Source organism: Ovis aries, chromosome 5 (genome assembly GCF_016772045.2).
Source record: "Ovis aries strain OAR_USU_Benz2616 breed Rambouillet chromosome 5, ARS-UI_Ramb_v3.0, whole genome shotgun sequence".
Taxonomy (NCBI): Eukaryota; Metazoa; Chordata; class Mammalia; order Artiodactyla; family Bovidae; genus Ovis; species Ovis aries.
Window position 1 is genome coordinate 4,088,746 of NC_056058.1, and position 13,564 is coordinate 4,102,309.

Genomic DNA, 13,564 nt, shown 5'->3' on the forward strand with positions numbered 1-13,564 from the left:
GGGCCTGGGTTTAATCCCTTGTCCGGGAACTCAGACCCTACCAGCCTGCAGTGCACAACCGATCACATCTCTCCCTCTGGCTCCAAACTCTCCTATGGCTCCCCAGTACCCTCAGAAGGAAACCCACCTGCCTCACCACCACCCATGAGGTTCCACCTGGCTCCTGTGGCCTCCTTAGCTCTCAGCATCCCCTTACTTTCTTCCTGCTCACTCTGTTCTGACCACCCTGGCGTCCTGGCTGTTCCTCCAACACACTAGTCCACCCTCACCTCAGGGCCTTTGCTCATGCTGTGCACTCTGCCCAGAGCACTCTTTGTAATTTGTGATCCCTGTTTGATCCCTCAGGAAAGATGCAAAGAGAGAGGGTCACACGTGCCCAGGAACACACATCAAGTTGGGATGACTCAGGACTTAAACCCAGACCTGTCTGACTAACACCCGCAATCCAAACCCTCTCTCACCAGTTCTTTCACATTCAAAACAGGCCTCCAGACCAATCCACCATGGAGATGAATGAGTCTCAGCCTCTCCAGGTTTTGCTGCAGGTAAGTGCCAAAGACCCTCAGCTTTAGGCCCAGATCCCCTGCTCAGGGGGCTCAGGGGGCTCCTAGGCCCACTGGACTCTCAAGTCTCCCACTGTCTCTCCTGATGTGGTCCTGGTTTCTGCCCCACTTTCTGCCCTTCACATGAACGGATGGTAGAGCCTTCAAGGACGGCACAGCCAAAAATAATCAGGCCCCGACCTACCTCCCCAAAAGTGGGGCAGCCCCGCCCAGCCACCTGGTACAATGGAGGTAATTAGTACATGTGGCAAATGAGGGTAATTAGGTCTGTGGGAACCAAACCACGGATCCAGGTTTGGAGTTTGGAGGGGGCTCAAGTTCTGCTTCCCTAACCCCCAACCCCCCCTGGTCCTGGGAGGTCTAGTCCATAACCCAGTGACAGACCCCCTGCCCCAGCCCCTTCGTGCCAGGGCTGGGGTGGGATGGGGTGGGGGAGGTGGGTACCTGACTTCATTACTTCCTGGGGGCTGTTTGTTTAATGAATTAACCTTGGCCTTTGGCAGAAATTGAAATAGATCTGAATTTAAGGTAGAGTCAGTTTTTGTGTGTGAGTTGAGAATCATCAGACTTTCCTCTGCCATGAATCCCAAGCAGCTCACCCGTGCTGGAAGATGCCAAATCCAAGAGATGCCTCAGCTGAGCCCTTAAGATACCCTCGGGCTTGGGGAATCAGCCCTGAACACAGACACTTCCACCAGGAGGGAGGGTGTCAGGGAGGGTTTAGCAGGAAAGAAGCCTTCTTAGAGAAGAGGGCATGGGGTGGGGGTGGGTAGGGGTTTGAGGAATGAATAGGAGTTTGCTAGGAGGATATGATCCTGTGGCTGTCCCAACTGGCAAACCTGGGGGCATAGAGAGTAGGAGGAGGAGGGTGGTTAGAGAGGCACATGAAGGGCCCAGAGCTAAAGATTTAGAGGATATCATGCCACGTTGGACCCATTTCTGTCCTCAAGAGCTCACATCTGGTTGGGACCCTTCAAACCCTGAAAGTCTTAAGAACTTGGCTCAGTATCAAAACCGCCTGTCCAGATAGCCAAGAATAACTATGATGTTTATAACTAGCAAACATTTATTAAGCTCCTGGCCCTCTTCATGCCAGGCCATATTGGAGCCTTACAGGAAGCCTCAAAAGTAGGTACCATTCTTAATGCATGTTTTATAGATAGGGAAACTAAAGTACAGTGAAGGAAAGTGATTTCTGTAAGGTCACCGTGCTGGTAAGAGGCACCCTGGCTCATGTGACATTCAAGGCCACCAAGGACCTAGGCAGGGCCCTTGGGATCCCTTCCTTCTGACAACATTTACAGAGTTCCTGCTGCAAGTCAGGCTTGCTCTAGGTGGCGGGACAGAGGCTTGAACAAAGTGGGCAGTAACCAAATCATGACATAAACAGATCTGAGTGGTCCCTGTAATCCATGCCAAGAGGTTGGGCACGTGGTTTTGGGGAAGAGTGACAGACATCTCCCCCCTTTGCTGCTCTGGTGGGACAGGAACCCTCCAGGGAAGAGAGACAATATAACTTCAGCCCAAAGTCTGGGTCAGAGTTAACAAGACAGAGGCCAGAGCCTCACCTGTAAGAGCTGCTCTGTAGTGCTGCAGTCCATGGGGTCCCAAGAGTCAGACACGACTGAGCAGCTGAACTGAACTGAGCTGAGAGCCGAATGAGCTGCTCTATTTCCTGCTTGGTCCCTCCTACAGTAGGAAGCGCGTTCCCTCAGGTCCTTCCTCAGCCCCAAGAGGAAGCTGTCATTTCTAGTCAGCCACCTTGGGTTGGTGGCCTCTGTTCGCCCCTCTAGGACATTCCCAGTCCTTTGTAAGAGAGGCCCAAGGACCACGCAGAAGACGGCTCAGGCTGAGGTGGGAGTGGCCGCTCAGGGCAGCCTCCTACTCGTCTATGCCCAGGGGACAGTGAGAAGCTGATGGTGTTGCCTGGATTCTTCCTGCCTCCTCCTCCCACCCCAGCCCCATGAGCATCAGCCCATTCTCCAGGCAAGAAAGCTCAGTTTACACTGACAGAATCATTCTCTCAGTTTGAACTGAACTAAGACAACTGCAGGTCAGGGCTGCTCAGGGCCAGCTCCATCCCAGTCCTTCCTGGAGACTTGAGAGGGGACCCCATTCTCCGACACGCTGTTGCCTCCTCGCCCACCCGCCCCCACAGAACAGCCACCTGACCCCAGTTCTACAGCTGGCCAGTACTCAGCACACGCTGAGTGGCCTCCAAAAGCCTCAGCCCTGCCAGCACCTTTCCAGTTACATTTAAAAAAAAATTTTTTTTTTGTTATAAGGAAAAGTCACTCTCTGCACGGAACAGACGGTATTTTCTTTGTTCCCTACAGTGTTCAAGCGTTTTGTGGCTTCGGGCCTGAGAGCGAAGCCAAATCCTTTGCTTATGCAGATGCCGTGTGAAGTTAGAGGCAGGTGCAGAAAGTGAGGCTGTGGCTCTGTTTCCTGAGCAGGATAGTCCCTTTCACGCTGAGTGAGGTTCAGGCTCGAGGATGGGTCAGTTCTGGCCACAGTCGAACCAGTAAATAAGTCAGGGACCCCACAGAAAGGGATAGGGTGGTGCAGCAGGGGTGGGCGAGGTCCCTACCAAGCTCAGGATAGTCAGAGAAGCATCTGGGAGGTGAGGGGGCAGTGGAGCTGAGCCTAGAAGGACAAAACAGAATATAGACCTTTGAGAAGGGCATTCTAGGTGAAGGAAACAGCTTCGGCAAAGGCTGGGAGGGAGGAAAACTCAGATCTTGGCCTGGGATGAAGGCTCCAGAAACGACGCGACCTAGGATTCACCTACAGGTAATTTGAAGGGAGCGACCAGCTCAGATGTGGAGGAAACAGACAAGAACAAGTAAAGGAGACAGAGGAGAGAAAAAGCAAGAAACCTTGAATGTGGGCTTCCCAGGTGGGGCTAGTGGTAAAGAACCCGCCTGCCAATGCAGGAGACATAGGAGATGAGGGTTCCATTCCTGGGTGGGGAAGATCCCTTGGAGGAGGAAATGGCAACCCACTCCAGTATTCTTACCTGGGGAATCCCATGGACAGAGGAGGCTGGCAGGCTACAGCCCACAGGGTCACACAGAGTCAGACATGACTGAAGCGACAGAACATGCATGTACATGACGCTCAGAGCTTCATGGAAGTGCAGGCAGGCCTTCCTTGGTTCAGTGCCCCTGGCCGTGAACCGATGGCACGGTGTGACTCTGGAGGAGTCTCCAGAGAAACGGTGGAGCTGGGACTGACAAGAGGGCTCCACAGGCTTGGACCAGGAGATCCTGGCTCAGCTCTAGAAGGGCTGTCTCCCAGAAGTGTAGGAAGGAAGTGACAAGCCCAGGCCTGTGGACCTCCAGGCAATTCACCCACTCGGTGGCAAGTGGACATGGACATTCCCCCCACCTGGGATTTGGGGACCCTTTAACAGCAATGATAATCCTAATCCAACCTCATCAACGCTGTGACAGCTGTTTGGGGAGACACAAAAGCCCCAAGGTGGCAGAAGCTCCCACCTGGGGATCAGAGTGGTGTGGGAGAGCAGGCAGGAAGGAATCTGAGCAGGGCACCTGGGATCAAGCCCCATTAGGGGCCTACTGGTTGCCTCTCTCTCATCTTCAAGCTTCCTCTCAGCCAGGGTCTCTTTCTTCATTTTCTGCATACGGGCACTGAGGACCAGCCACGCCTGGGTCCACCAAGGGGCAGATGTGCCCTGCACCTGGACTCCCTTCGGGTGAAGAGGGACCTGACTCCCCATCACAGACAAAAGCAGCCGTGGCCCAGAAGATCGGGGACACACCCCCCACATACACCCTTGAAAGGAGGATGAGGCCACATTCTCCTTTGTCCGCCTAGGTCTGTCTGCCTGTCGCCTGTGTCTCTGCCTCTCTCCTCCGCCTGGGTCCGGGTCTCTGGCTCTACCCTTTGACTGTCCCCTCCGCACCCTTCTTAACCTCTTGCCCCCCACCCTCTCCCTCTTTCCCCCTGCTCCTGCCCCTCCCTCTCTCCCGCCCCCCCGCCGCGGAGGGCCGGCAGGGGGCGCTGCGGGGCGGCCTCGGCGGCCCGGGGAGGCGGGGCGGGCGGCGGCCGCGTCGGGACCCGCCGCGATGGGACCGGAGGCGGCGCGGGCGGCGGCGGCGGCGCAGACAAAGGCGCGGGCGGCGCGGAGGGCGGCGCGGAGGGCGCGGGCCCCGGAGCCAGCGAGCGAGCGGGGCGCCGGGCTGCGGGGAGTCGGCGCCGCGGGGCGGCACCCGTCTCGCGCCCGGACACTTGCGGGGCGCCGAGCCGGCAGGGTGAGCCCGGCCAACCGAGCCAGCGCTGGGGGTGCGGGGGGCCCCGAAGTTCGAGAGCCCCGGAGAGGGTGCTGGGGGGTCGCCGAAGTTCGGGATACGGAGGCTGGGGGCGGCTGGGGGAGCCCCGAAGTGCCAGAGCTTGAGAGGGCAGGGGACCCCGAAGTTCCGGAGTCGGGGTCAGGGAGGGGACATTGGGAGGGGGTTCCGAAGTTCCGGCCCCGTCGTTGGAGAAGGCTGTGAAGGTGTCTCCGAAGTTCCGGACCTGGGGTGGAGGGGCGACCCGAGGGAACCCCGAAATTCCCGACCTGGGGATGGAAGGGTGGCAGGGGGTCCCCGAAGTTCAGGAGTCAGGGACAGCGCTAAGGATCCCCTAAGTTCTGGACCTGCGGTTGCAGGAGGTAGATAACGTGTCCCCGAAGTTCTGGACCCGGAGTGTTGGAGGGCCGTGGCAAGGGATCTTGGAAGTTCCAGGGCTGGGGGCGACACTTCCTGAAGCTGGGGAGTCCTGGACCTGACACGGGTGGGGTTTTGATCCCGAATGAATATCCGATCCCCTGGACTGGGGCTCGTGGGGTGGGGCTTCGACCACCGCACGCAGTGTTGGATCCCGGACACCGGGCGCGGTTGGGCTCCCCTTGGGGAGCCCCGCGGCCGGCGGCGTCCGAGGCGCATGACTAGTTGGTGAGTAACTTTCCCCAGTGCAGCAAGTCGTGGCAGGAGCGTCCAGACAGGCAGGAGGGACCTGAGTGTCTGAGACCCCTGCGCCCCCGGAACCCCGGCTCGACCCGGGACCCACCCCCAAGGCCGGCCAAAGTCACCGCCCCTCCCCCCACCCCGAGCTCCGGTTTCAGACCCTGTGACCAGGACAGCAGCTGCCCAGAAGGGAGGGGGTGCACTCCCCACTCTGACCACGGGGGCTACGGAGTCCGGGCCTCCCTTTCCTCGGTCTGCCTGCCCTCGCCCGGGTCTCTCCAGGACCTGGTTCCTGCCCAGCCGCAAGTACTGCGATTCAGTGGTGATGGGTGGCCACCACAGTGGACCTGTTCAGCCACGTCTTGTCTCTTTAACTAGGCTGCAGGCTCCCTGGGGATTTTTGGACTTTGACTCCAAGGCGTGCCTCTGCTCTAGAGTGGAAGCTGGGGGGTCTCTTTGGGGGTCCTGTGGGGGACAGGTCTCCCAGTAGGCACCCGGTAATGCCCCACTCTTTTGATGGAGGCCCTGCTTTGAAGAGTGCTAAATGAATTTGTCAGAAGGTGCTGAACGGGAATTGGCCTTGGCCTCCTCAGCCCAGCCCAGAGATAGAGAAGACTTCACTGGGAGTCCTGTAAGCAGGAAGATGCGAGGTTTATGCTCGGGATGTCAGGTGCCACCTGGCTCCTGTCAGAGGCCATCTCCATCTGGAGGATGTTCTTGCAACACTCAGGACAGGAGATGGCCTCTGGTGGCTCAGAGGGTAAAGAGTCTTCCTGCAATGCAGGAGACCCGGGTTTGATCTCTGGATTGGGAAGATCCCCTGGAAGAGGGAATGCCTACCCACTCCAGTATTGTTGCCTGGAGACTTCCATGGACCGAGGAGCCTGGCAGGCTACATTCCCTTTACTTTGGGGTCGAACTTCTGTGAATGGTGTACGTGGGGTTGGATGTGCTTGGCCTCCCTCATCCTGGCCCAGGGGACACTCACAAACCCCCTCTCCCTCCAGAGGCCAAACCAGCAGTTCCTACCATCTCACTGGCTGCTGCTTGGAGCCCACCCAGACCAGCCTGACCAATGTCCACAGCCAGGTGAGCCCCTGCTTCTGCCAGCTTGACCCTGAGTCCTGGGGGTAGGTGTATTTGGCCCCCACTGAGCACCCTCTCCCCACACAGGGAGCAGCCCATCTTCAGCACACGGGCACACGTGTTCCAGATCGACCCGGCCACCAAGCGGAACTGGATCCCTGCGGGCAAACACGCACTCACTGTCTCCTACTTTTACGACGCCGCCCGCAATGTCTACCGAATCATCAGCCTCGGGGGTGCCAAGGTCCTGGTGGGGCCCGGGCGGGGTGGCAGGGGCCAAGGATCCCAGGACAGGACTGGGTCCATTTGCTGCCTTGCTGTGTGTCTTGGGGGCCAGGGGATACTCTGAATTTTTCTGAGTCTCCATCTTCCTCCTGAAATGGCTCAAGCCAAGTGGTGCTAGTGGTAAAGAATCCACCTGCCGATGCAGGAGACTAAGAGACATACGTTTGATCCCTGGGTCAGGAAGATCCCCTGGAGGAGGGCATGGCAACCAACTCCCATTCTCCTGCCTGGAGAATCCCATGGACAGAGGAGCCTGCTGGGCTACAGTCCATAAAGTTGCAAAGAGTCGGACAGGACTAAAGCGACTTAGCACAGGAGGGCTAATAGAAGGCGATTTTCTCTGGGGGTTTCCTATTGATTATTATTACCAGTTCCATCACCCGTGAACTTTTCTCCCCGACTTCACCTTCCCCCAGGCCATCATCAACAGCACTGTCACTCCCAACATGACCTTTACCAAAACCTCCCAGAAGTTTGGACAGTGGGCAGACAGTCGCGCCAACACTGTCTATGGTCTTGGCTTTGCTTCTGAACAGCATCTGACTCAGGTGGGCCTGCGGGGGTACATGGTGGGAGGAGCAGGGCTGGGGTTGGGTCTTCTCTTGTGTGCACTGCGGGACCCTGGACAGATGCTGGGCCTCCATCTTCCCAGCTACAGGATGGGCATACAGAGTTGGACCAGCCTATAGCCCCTTCCCACTCCCCTGGTCCACATCCCAGCTCAGCTGGCCACCTGTTTTGATTTTGAACACACCCTGCTCCTCTCTGGGTGCCTTTAATGGGCTGAGTGCTTCCCCACACCCCTGGCAGTACCTTCATCACCACCTCCTTCCACCCTCTGCTGTTTCTAGAATTCGGCATTGTCTTATGAATTGTTTCCCTGTATGGTTCATGCTCTCTGCGATGCTTTTCTTCTCTTTTCTTCTAGAAGCATTAGTTTCCCTTTCAAATTTTAGATCTTGAATTAATTTCTGCAGGCGGTATAAAGTAGGAGTATTTTTTTCACATATGAGTATTCAGTTGCTCTTGGGACTTTTTTTTTTTTTTTGCCACACCATGTGGCATATGGGATCTTTGTTCCCCACCTGAGGATTGCACCCCCTGCACTGGAGGTGTGGCGTATTAACCACTGGGCCACCAGAGAAATCCTGGAACGGTTTTTGAAAACACTACCTACCCCCAATACCCCCAGTGAATTGCACTGGCCGCTTTGCACAACCCAAAGGGGGTGTATAGCTATAAATATTTTAAAAATTACTTTCAAGCTAAGGAAATTTATTTTAAAATTTAAAAAGGTGGGGGGCTTCCTTGGTGGCTCAGTGGTGAAGACTCTACCTGCCAGCGCAGGAGAAACGGGTTCCATCCCTGGACTGGGAAGATGTTAGACGCTGCAGAGCAAGGAAGCCCGTGCGCCACAACTATGGGTCCCGTGCTCTAGAGCCCGGGAGCTGCACCTGCTGAGCCCACGTGCCCCGGAGCCTGTGCCCTGCAACAGGAGAAGCTGCAATGGGAAGCCTGTGCACCGCCACCAGAGAGGAGCCCTTGCTCGCTGCAACCAGAGAAAAGTCTAAGCAGCGATGAAGACCCAGTACAACCCCAAATAAATACATAAACAAAAACTTTTTTAAAAGGGCTCCCTGGTGGCCTCGTGGTTAGGATTCCAGGCTTTCACTGCCATGGTCCAGGTTCAGTGCCTGGTCAGGGAACTGAGATCCCACAGTCCACTTGGTGCAGCCAAAAATAAATAAATAAAATGGAAAAAAAAAAAGTATATCCTACTCTAGCTGGAAAACAGGTATGGGAGATTAATGTAAACTATGACAAAAATGAGAACAGGGGGATTACTTTCCCACTGGCTGCAGGTGCCTGTCAGAGGCTCCAAGTCCAAGACCTGCTTTCTCTTTGTCACAAAGGATATTCACAAGCGTCCCAGGCACGAAAGACAGATTAGCACCCACCTGAGGCTCTCCTTACTGAGATAAGCTGATTGAGGGGAAAAGGGGATCTCTTTCTCAAGGTGGCCTCCGTGAACACCCCACCCCTGCCCTCTAGCCGGATACCCACTCTGCTCCTTGGGCATCATTTTCCAAGCCTTCTTCCCTCTCTTGCAAAGTGACAAAGCTAGTGCTGGGTGGGAGTCATGTGGTGGGGCCCTGGTGGAGGGGGCTGGGAGTTTGTTGACTGTCTGTTCCTATTCCTCATCCCTCAGTTTGCTGAGAAGTTCCAGGAAGTGAAGGAGGCAGCAAGGCTGGCACGGGAGAAATCCCAGGATGGGGGAGAACTCACCAGTCCCGCGCTGGGGCTCACTGCCCACCAGGTCAGCACTCCTTGTCCCAGAACTCAACTGCCCTGGAGGGGAAGGGTCTAAACGCTATGCCGGTGCTCAGGACCAGACACTCACTGATGATGTAAAACTAGAGCCGTGACCGTGGAAAAGGGTCGTGGGTGCCGTGGGTGCCGTGGGGGCATGTCATAGGCCTGCCTGAAAGGAAGGCCAGAAAGCCAGCTCACGTGGCAGCGTGGAAATGTGAAAGGTGAAGTGGCCAAGTAGTGGTGCGTGCTTGCATACTGTCGCTTCAGTCGTGTCCAACTCTTTGTGACCCTATGAACTGTAGTCCTCCCGCTTCTCTGTTCATGGGATTCTTCAGGCAAGAATACCAGAGTGGTTTGCCATGCCCTCCTCCAGGGGATCTTCCCAGCCCAGGGATATTGAACCTGCGTCTCTTATGTCTCCTGCATTGGCAGGCGGGTTCTTTACCACTGAGCCACCTGGGAAGCCCTAAGTAGCGGGGTGGGGTAAAAAACTGTCCCTGAGCGTTTCCCCCCACTAACCTATTCAACATCATTGATTGACCACCTACCGTGTGCCAGGCCCAGGACTGGGCACAGGGCTTAAGAAGATAAAAGAAGTAGGCTGGTCCCCGCCCTCAGGACTGTGGTCCAGGCATCAGGTGGATTCATAATGAATTTAGCCTAATAGAGTAGGTTTCTCATAGGAATTTTAAATAGCTGTTGAAATTTGGCCCCAGGAAAGGTCATTGCGGTGAGGGAATAGCACCGAGGCTTCAGATTGCTCCCCGATTTGCAGATTATGAGTATCTGTCTCCCTGGGTTTAGGCTAGCCTGCATTAGATTTGTTGCTGGTGGGTTGGTGAGAGCCCAGCAGGCAAGGAGGCGGGACAGGGCGCCAAACTACAGCCCAGGGGCCATGTGGGGGCCGTGGATGGTGGGGGAGGAGGGGAGAGGGACGATTGGATCCCAGTGCTGGGAAGGACCTCCTGCGCCCTCTCAGTCATGACCCCTGACATCAGCCCTGACCCCAACCATGACCTAACTGGCCCTTAACTGAAGCCACGCCCTACTGTGACTTCACTTCTATCCATGCCCTTAGGTGCCTCCGAGCCCCCTCGTCAGCGCCAATGGCCCCGGCGATGAGAAGCTATTCCGCAGCCAGAGCGCGGATGCCCCGGGCCCCGCTGAACGCGAGCGGCTCAAAAAGATGCTGTCCGAAGGGTGAGGAGGGTAGCACAGGGTGCAGGGGCGTGACAAGACGAAAGGTGGGGGAGGCGGGAGGAAGTTCTCAGAAATTGCTGGGACTTGTTCCAGCGGCGCAATCTGACAGTGGATCCACGCCTGGGATCCCAGAACAGGCCTGGGTTGGAGAGGAGACACCCAGATTATGCCCCTTCCAGAGCCGACGCCGCTTGCCTCATCCATTCCTCGGGGCTAGCCCTGGCCCGTCCACACCTCCCCCAGCTAATTCTAAACCCACGGATGCCTCCCCACCCCCTGGTTCTGTCCACATCCCATGGGCTGATACTGAGCTCCATGTGGACTGTCTCGCGGAGCGGACACAGAAGGGCCTGCTCTGACCCCACCTCCCGGGAAGACCCCGCCTCCCCGGGACGTCCCCACCCCCTTGTCTCGAGGTCTCTTGACCCCGCCCATAGCACCGCCCAAGACCCAGCCCCGCCTTCGCCCCGCCCCTGGCCCAGTGAGGCCCCGCCCTGCCCTCTGCCGACTCCGGCGCTCTCGCAGCTCCGTGGGCGAGGTGCAGTGGGAGGCCGAGTTCTTCGCGCTGCAGGACAGTAACAACAAGTTGGCCGGCGCCCTGCGAGAGGCCAACGCGGCCGCCGCCCAGTGGAGGCAGCAGCTGGAGGCCCAGCGCGCAGAGGCTGAGAGGCTGCGGCAGCGGGTGAGGAAGCCCCACCCTCCCGAAGACCCCAGGTGGCCCAAGGGTCACTGTGAAGGCCCTGCCTCCTATTTGTGTGGGTTCAACTGGCTGGATGTGTGATCTCGGCAGGTCACTTCCCAGAGTCTTAGTTTCTTGCTCTGTAGTATGGGTCTGAAGTACTGTCGGCCACAGAGGGTCATCAGACCCTGGAGTCCTACCTGCCAGAGGTGAGGTAGTGGCCGGGATTGAAGGGATGAGTTCCCTGTCATGGGCTTGACTGACCAGGAGGCGTATCCCTGGGGTGAGGAGGTCCAGACTGGGCCACCCGGGACTGACCTGCCTGTCTGCACAGGTGGCTGAGCTGGAAGCCCAGGCTGCAGCAGAGCCACCTGCGGTCAGTGAGAAGGAGGGACCCAGCCAGTCATTGGAGCAGCTGGAGGCGCTAGTGCAAACTAAAGACCAGGTGTGTGAACGCAGCTGTGTGCGTGTGTGCTTCCTCGGGCCTCGCTGTCCTTGATCTCCCGCAGGGGAGCCAAGGACCGCAGAACAGATTCTGGGAACTTTTCCTCCAGGAGATCCAGACCCTGAGGAGCCAGACTAGTGGATCCCGTGAGGCCGCAGACACCGAGCGCGAGGAGACGCAGCAGAAGGTGCAGGTGTGTGTGGTTGCTGTGTGGTGGGCTGGGGTGACTACCCGTGGCAGCCAGTTCCTGGTACGGGACCGACATGATCTTCCCTTCCCACGGGCTCTGGGCAGCTGTGGGCCTTCCTGAACCTCTGTTTCTTCACCTATAAATGGAGTCAGGAAGACATCTAAGGTTGTGAACGATTCAGATGACCAGGTGCATGGAAGGACTGAGTCAAATGATGGTTATTAGGACAATGTTTCATCTTCCATTCATTCAACAAGCAGTTTTTGAGTCTCTGTTGAATTTCCATTCTTGACCCTGTCAAATCCTCTCACATCCCCGTCTGAGGCCAGAAGCTTGCATTTGTACCCAGATGTGGCTGGCCTCGGAGAAGGCAATAGCAATCCACTCCAGTACTCTTGCCTGGAAAATCCCATGGACGGAGGAGCCTGGTGGGCTGCAGTCCATGGGGTCGCTAAGAGTTGGATACGACTGAGCGTCTTCACTTTCACTTTCATGCACTGGAGAAGGAAATGGCAACCCACTCATGTTCTTGCCTGGAGAATCCCAGGGATGGGGGAGCCTGGTGGGCTGCCTTCTATGGGGTCGCACAGAGTCGGACACGATTGAAGCGACTTAGCAACAGGACCAGCAGTGGCTGACCTGGCTTTCGCTGAAGACTTTTCTGAGGAACGTTCATAGGGGCATGTCCTGTGAGTCCAGCAGGTGGAGAAGTTAAAGGATCTGGTGCCCCCAGAGAGAGAGTATTTGAGGGAACACTCCCTGTTGTCTCCTGGGCAGCATGCACAGCAAATACAGAGGCCCTGAGGTGGGGAGAAAGTATTCAAGGAACCACAAGGAAGCCAGAAAGGCTGAGCAGGAACGAGCAAGGAGAGGAGGGAGGGGTCTGAATTTCATTCCCAGAACAATGGGTGACAGGAGGATTTCGAGGAATGTGGTCAGTTCAAATTGGCTGGGGGACCACGGAGTGTCTTGGGTACAGGTAGCTGGGAGAAAGCCAGCAGACAGGAAGAGTTTGGCCCAGAGTGGGGGCTGTGGTCCCTAGCACCTGCTTTGAGATGCTGGACCCTTGAGACTTTCTGGGGCCCCCAACATCTGCCTGCCCTCTCCCTGTAGGATCTGGAAACCCGAAACGCAGAGCTGGAGCACCAGCTGCGGGCCACGGAGCGCAGCCTGGAGGAGGCCCGGGTCGAGCGGGAGCGGGCACGGGCCGAGGTGGGCCGGGCCGCACAGCTGCTGGACGTCAGGCTGTTTGAGCTGAGCGAGCTGCGGGAAGGGCTGGCCCGCCTGGCCGAGGGTGCACCCTGAGTCCAGCCTCCGGGTCTGCATAGAGGAAGGGGCCTGTGGGAGCTGGTTTTACACAAACGGCTCCGGCTGGGGCACAGGCCAGGCCGCAGGCGGCACGGTGGGCCAAGCCCTGTGGCAGGGACTGGGGCCCAACTCAGCCTGGGGAGGGCTTGTCCACAGGACTCCAGCCAGCCCTGGCTGTTCACAGCTCAGAGGCTGTTTTTGAGCTTTTCATTGTGTAGAATTTCTAGACTCCCCAGGGCGCGTGCTGGTGCCCAAATTACATTTCTAAGCGTGGCTGTGTGCGTGGTGTCTGAGCAGCCCGGGTGTACCCAACCACCAGCACTGGGCCCTCTGTCCATCTGCCCTCAGCCTGGTAAGCCACCTGGAGGGCGAGGTTCAGAAAGCCCGAGGGAGCGTGCCCAGGACACATGGCTCTGCTTCCCCATCTCCTTAAGCCCTGCCCATGTTGTCTGGACCACCCTGGACTAAGGTGGACCCTGATTAATGCCCCCGCTTTCACTTCACTCTAACCACAAACCCCAAATA

General features: G+C 57.2%; 1 protein-coding gene across 5 annotated transcripts; it reads left to right on the plus strand.

Moving 5' to 3' along the window:
• Positions 1–440: 440 nt before the first annotated feature.
• On the plus strand, positions 441–13,312 carry HOMER3 (homer scaffold protein 3). Of its 5 annotated transcripts, XM_042249598.1 has the most exons (11): positions 4,692–4,840; positions 5,236–5,521; positions 6,541–6,622; positions 6,707–6,863; positions 7,321–7,452; positions 9,114–9,221; positions 10,296–10,417; positions 10,943–11,099; positions 11,431–11,541; positions 11,651–11,734; positions 12,845–13,312. In XM_042249598.1, exons 3-11 carry the CDS (start codon positions 6,609–6,611, stop codon positions 13,034–13,036), a joined length of 1,077 nt encoding a protein of 358 aa, XP_042105532.1. In that variant the 5' UTR covers positions 4,692–4,840; positions 5,236–5,521; positions 6,541–6,608; the 3' UTR covers positions 13,037–13,312. The 5 variants fall into 5 exon arrangements, with proteins under 5 accessions (XP_060272176.1, XP_042105532.1, XP_027825171.1 ...); XM_060416193.1 differs by lacking the exons at positions 4,692–4,840; positions 5,236–5,521 and adding an exon at positions 441–4,403; XM_027969370.2 differs by lacking the exon at positions 5,236–5,521.
• Positions 13,313–13,564: the final 252 nt, after the last annotated feature.

Excerpts from the sequence above, each read along its gene's own strand:
- HOMER3 (XM_060416193.1), top strand. Across the intron at positions 7,453-9,113 it reads CTGAACAGCATCTGACTCAG|TTTGCTGAGAAGTTCCAGGA; the intron begins GTGGGCCTGCGG and ends CTCATCCCTCAG. Across the intron at positions 11,542-11,650 it reads TAGTGCAAACTAAAGACCAG|GAGATCCAGACCCTGAGGAG; the intron begins GTGTGTGAACGC and ends CTTTTCCTCCAG.